This window comes from Telmatherina bonti, assembly GCF_933228915.1.
Source record: "Telmatherina bonti genome assembly, chromosome: 2".
Taxonomy (NCBI): Eukaryota; Metazoa; Chordata; class Actinopteri; order Atheriniformes; family Telmatherinidae; genus Telmatherina; species Telmatherina bonti.
In genome coordinates, this window is record NC_136620.1 from 6,449,926 (window position 1) to 6,455,868 (window position 5,943).

The following is a 5,943-nucleotide window of genomic DNA, read 5'->3' on the forward strand; positions in this document are numbered from 1 at the left end:
TCTGTCCGATAAGTTAAAGTAGGCAGATATTAACAACTAATATTTCGTCTGTTTTTCAACTCTTCATACCACATGGGGCTCTTTTAATTCCAGCCCAGTTCTGACTGCTAAAGGTCAGAGGGTTGGAATTGTTGATGCACAAAGTTAAGAGTCGAGCCAGCCTTGGGTGCCCTAGCCTTTTGGTGGGAGGAGTCTGCTACAGCGAAGGAAAGGGACATGTTCTACCTGAAGTAACCTGGTATCAATGCTACTGTCTGCCTTGGTCTCAACTGCATGGCCGCTGCTGGGAAACACCAGATACTCTTCGGGTGTGAGAGGCAGCCCACCTGCACAGCAGTTAGAGATGTGTCAACGTTCCTTCACACTCATTTGTTTTATAACGTTGTTCCATTTTGCACAGCCTGGTTGGAAACCGCTCCAGCACCGCCATGATATAGATGCCTAGCTTGTTGTCATCTCCTGCAAGATTCCCTCCTTGGCCCAGCTTGAGGTGCTTGGGTCCTCATCACCAGCGCCATACCAGTCCTTGTTCCCTTTTTTCTCACTGGTGCTGGTGCGTTACTAATATTCCTGCACGAGACCTGATCCTAATTAAAGAATTATCTCCCTGCCAATCTTGTGGCAGGAACGGCTGATACCAGCTGTTGCCAACTCATCATTTCTAAAACCGCAGCAAAACATGCATGAATAAAAATATAACTTCATTAAAAACACTAAAACTATAAACCTTTGGGGCAAAGCTAACTAATCAGTCCCTCAGTTCACTTTGACATTAATTCATGTGTGTCAGGAGGTGGTGGGAAGTTATGCAGGAAGGATGCCAGTCTATTTAGCAGTGAGCTGTGGGAAATGGTATCAAATGCTGCACGAAGAGGAGGAGGATTGTGAAGAGACCGAGTCAGCTGCCATCAAAAGGTCGTTGGTGATGGTTAGAAGAGCTGATTTAGTTTTCATCTGAAAAACCACCATCCAGAAGTTTACAAGCAATGGCAGGAAGCCATGAAATGGGGCTTTGTAATAAACATTTAGCAATGACTTCCTTAACTTCTTTGTTGTTTTCATTTAAATTACTCTTCTCATTTTCTAATGTTTTAATGTCTGAAGCAGTTTGAATCACCCTGTTGTTGGATTGTGCTGTACAAATAAACTTTTATTGCCTTCACTGTGTGGCAAAAAGTCTCTTTAAGACGGTTCAGATCACTGCCATGCGTCAACACCTCCAATCCAAGGAGATTCAGAAATTGCTAAAACTGGGTTCAACTGGGTCCAACTCATTGCTAAAAACAGGACAGATGGTAGGGAACCATCTTCTGACAGGAAGAAATGTGGTCAGTGATCCTTGAAATCACATAGAAGAAAACCAGCAGTAGACTCTGGAAGTGAACATTTCTACATGAACAATGTGAAGGAAGTCAAGGGACTGAACAGCTGTGGAGCCAGAATAAAACCACTGATCAGTGAGGAGAACCAGAAAAAAAGGCTGCATTATGGGGAATATAAAGACTGTGGAGCAATGGAAGAATAGTCCAGACTGAGCCTGTTCCAGAGTGATGGAACATTAGGATAAGAAGAGGCAGATGAAGTGAATCAGACATCATGCATAATGCTTACTATACTAGCTTGTGGGGGCAGTCTGTGATCTAGTCAGGTGTAGCTTTAGCAACATTACAACCTTGTTTCCACCATCAGTTGAGCCAGGACACATGCTTTAGCATTTCCACAAATGAAAACTTCCAGCGTACTAATCGATCTGATCTAACCCAAAAAGGTGGTGCTTGACACACTGCAATCCTTCGGTTGGTCAAACAAAAAGTCTCTTTACCTGCAACCTGGCATAAAAATAAATGAAATGAAATGAAAAATACTTTATTGATCCCAAAAGGGAAATTCAATATTGTAGAATATAATTAACTTGAGGAGGTCTTGTTCCGGAGGCTGATGGCTGCTGGCAGGAATGATCTTCTGTATCTTTCAGTCTTACATCGGACCTGAAGAAGCCTCTCACTGAACACACTTTGTTGTTTCATCACTGTGTTGTGGAGAGGGTGTGAAGAATCCTCCATCATCTTCATCAGCTTGTGCAGCATTCTTCTTTGGACAATCAGCTCCAGCGGCTCCAGAGTTACTCCAAGCACAGAAGCACAGAAGCAGCTTTCTGGATCAGTTCTCTTACCAGGGTCCAACTTCAAAAGGGTGCCACAGTCTGTCTGTGTAGACATTTCCTACCAGGAACAAGATAAAACCAGCAGGGTTCCTGGTTTAAAGTGGAGGTCTGTCTACCCGGATTAAGATGGATCTGATTTTTAGGGCTTTCATTGAGCTCTGTTTTGGAGATGTGTGGATGGACCTCCTCAGATAAGAACTTCCTGAGTTCTTATCTGATTTGGGGGTTAACTCGGCCTTGGTAGGTTGCTACAACCGCTACCAGAATAACACAGGTAAACTCTCTGGGTAAATAATATGGACGGAAGCTCACAGCTAACAGTTCCATGTCCCTTGTGCATATCTTCTCCTTGACAGTAACATGTCCAGGATGACACCAACGCTGGTTAACCAGCACTGCAATTCCACCACCCTTTAGCTTTCCGCTGTGTTGTCTACTGCGGTCTGCACGGACCGTTTTAAAGCCCGGTACAGACACATTACAGTCAGGGATGTGTTCATGCAGCCATGTCTCGGTGAAACACATAATACTGCACTCTCTGTATTCTTTCTGACCTTGTTAGCATCTCGAGCTCGTCCGTTTTGTTAGCTAGTGATCTCACATTACTCATTAAGATGGTTGGGAGAAATGGTTTAAATCTCCATCGCTTTCTCCGCTCTCTGACTCCCGCTCTGCATCCTCTTCTCTTTCTTTTCAACTCCATCGGGATTTGATGTGTTGTTTCGCTGATAATCCTGATTTGGGAGAGGTTAATCAGTTGATCCCGATTGTAAACAAGTCTTTTGTTGCCATGGAGACTCATCATAACAAGCCTTGAAAGAGCAAAAATATGCAGAAAAAACTTCCATTCAGCACACCCTCAAAAACTGGCGTGAAATCCTCAGAAAAAAGACCTAATTTAAGGTCATATCTATGTGAGAAGAGTTTGTACTTTTAAAAAATCAAGATAGCAAGTCAGAGCTACTACAACTTGCTGCAATCAGGCAATGCAATCTAGAAAGTGGCTCATTGTGCAGAGCAACAGATTTTTTAAAAATTAAATCTGGATTTAAAACTGCATTATGAAGCACTGCTCCATGTACTGTTACATCATCACTATTCTTCATTCTGAGTCATGCTTCTGTTGTACTTTAAAGCTAGGGTAAGTAATGTTGGGGAGCCAGCAAAATGTGAAAGTGGCGCCCTGTCTTGGCCCCCCCCCCCTCCCCTGCCTTGGCTTCTCCCACTGTCTTGGCTCCTCCCCCTCTGGTTCTGCTCCTTGCGTGATCCAAGGCTTTTTTATTTGCAGCTTTTTCCACCAACGATTTTCTCTCTCGGCTGTTTAGCAAATAAACCGAGCAAAAAAACTGAGCAAATAAACCGAGCCGGGTCGAGAAATCCTTCCTGCATTTTCTCAGCCATGTTTGCCTTCCGAGTTTCTTCTTCACTACTTTGTATTTTCATCCTAACACGCTGTTTATATGCAGGGTGTGACTATCAGTTATGCGCTGCTGGAGGGGGAGGAGGGGAGCCGGGAGAAGAAGCTTATGAAATATAAGAAATGAACAACTCCATTTGGGTCGGAACGTTTGGATTGGTCAGAGTTTTTACAGATTTACAGTAAAATGAGGGGTCTAACTATATTTCTTATTGTTCATGATTACAGAATGTATAGACTACTATCAGAACGAGGAACCACACCCAAAGGAACATGTCTCTGAGCAACATTACCTACTATGGCTTTAAGGAAAGCATTTCACTGTGCTCCCTCATTCTATCATGTAGCTGAAGCATCTGTTGGTATCTGGGTAATATTCCATCTCAGGTAAGTTTACAGTTGACTGTAGAATGGCAAGATCATTACTGTTGATCATCCTGCCCCGTTGGTGGAAACAAGGCTTAGGTGTCCGAATAATGAGGTAAGCTCATACCTGAATGTCCTGAATGAGCAGGTGATTCCATCTTTCCTGATGGCACAGCCATGATACCAGGATTCGTGGGCTCAGACAGTGAATTAGTGGTTCAGGGAACAGAAGATATTGTTTTCTTTCCCGAGTCCAGACCTGAACCCCATGGGGAATCTTTAGAAAGCATGGAGAAGGCATTGAGCAGTGGTCGATTGCAACACTTAAATGAAAACTACTGAATGGAAATTAATCTTGTGATGTTATAGTTGCTTAATGAAAAGATGCCATCGGGCATGGATGTCCAGCTCTGGTACTCAGCAGCCACAATCCTACAGTTTTTCCATGTATCCCTGCTCCAACACACCAAACTCAAATGATTCAGCGATCGTAGAGAAGTTCATAGGCTGTTGGATCCATTTGATGCGAGCCAGGTCTGTTTAGACCAGGGAAACATGGAAAACCTGCAGAGCGGCGGCCCACGAGGACCGACTTTGAACCCCCCTGCAGAACACTAGCATATCAACACTAAACAGAATACTAGTGACTTTTTGTCTCACTGGTGGGACAGGCAGCGTTTACATGTGATGTAGCAGTTTAGACCCAATAAGGCTCTCTCCCCATGTATAAAGTCTGGTTCTCTGACTAACTGACCAGTATGCCTGCTGAGGATTGTGGGTAATGACCGAACATGTGGCAGCCCAGAGCTATGCTGTCAGCCAATCAGAAAGAGAATCTCTATCTTATGGCATAATGCACACACACACACACACACACACACACACACACACACACACACACACACACCTCCTCCTTTGTTGTTACAGGTGAGCTTTGGCTGGGGGGTGGTGTGTATGTGTGTGTTTTGGGGGGAGGGTTAGTTGAGGAATGTCTTTGTCTGGAGGGTCCTGCTGGGGGAGGCTGAGAGGGGGTTTGTCACTTTTTCAATGGAGTTCTCAGAAAGATAAAAAAGATCAGAGACCTTCAGGTTTTTAAACATCTGGACTAAACTCCAGCTGCAGGCGCACGAGCTCCTCTGAGTCGATCGAACACAGAAAGAACGAAAAGAGTTTTATTTTCAGCTTGATGAAATCTGTTTCAGTTCTAAACCTGAAGTGAGAAGAGAACTTTCTGTTGATGCATTCCTCTGTTTTTCTGCTCATCTGGTTTCTGTTTGTGATTTTATTTAAACTCATCCTTCTGGATCCTGTCTGTCTGTCGGGGTTCGGTGGTTCTGCTGGACACAGAACAGCCGCTTTATTGTTACAGTCCGGACCTTTCTGCGGGTTTACATGAATGTGAGGAGGCGGAGTTCTGGGAGGCGGACTTCTGGGGAGTTCTGAGGGTTCTGGAGGGTCGTGAGAGTCCTCAGCATCAGACGGTCTGAGGAGTCCTGATCAGGTCCCAGGTTCCAGTCTGCAGGTTCTCATCGTGTCTGCGGGACTCTTGGAGGATCATGCTCCAGTTTGCGGTTCTGTTCGGTGAGTTTTTATCACCTTGTAGGGTTTTTTTTTGGAGGGGGGGAATCTGTTTCCAGCACGAAATCCAGAGTCAGACCCGAACCATCTGGTCGTCTTTGATCAGCTGTTAGGAAGGCAGATGAACTGATTTAACGATTTTTCATCATAAGAAAATCTTTTTTTTTTTTTTTTTTTTTTTTTACATAAGTTTGATCTGAAATCAGCTTGAAGGATGTGAACTTTGTCCTAATCAGGATTAATCTGGTCAGATATAAATCTGAACTGTTATTTAATCAGGATTAATCTGGTCTAAAATGAATCTGAACTTTGTCCTAATCAGGATTAATCTGGTCTAAAATGAATCTGAACTGTTATTTAATCAGGATTAATCTGGTCTGATATAAATCTGAATTTTTTAATCAGGATTAATCTGGTC

The 5,943-nt window shown here is 43.7% G+C and overlaps 1 protein-coding gene across 1 annotated transcript in view; it reads left to right on the plus strand.

The window, feature by feature from the left end:
- The first annotated feature begins 5,481 nt into the window (after positions 1-5,481).
- lamb1a (laminin, beta 1a) overlaps positions 5,482-5,943 on the plus strand; it is a 44,525-nt gene continuing 44,063 nt past the window's right edge. Inside the window, exon 1 of the mRNA XM_079249028.1 lies at positions 5,482-5,528. Coding sequence (XP_079105154.1) covers positions 5,504-5,528 — 25 coding nt within the window. The 5' untranslated portion in view covers positions 5,482-5,503. The remainder of the gene's footprint in view (positions 5,529-5,943) is intronic.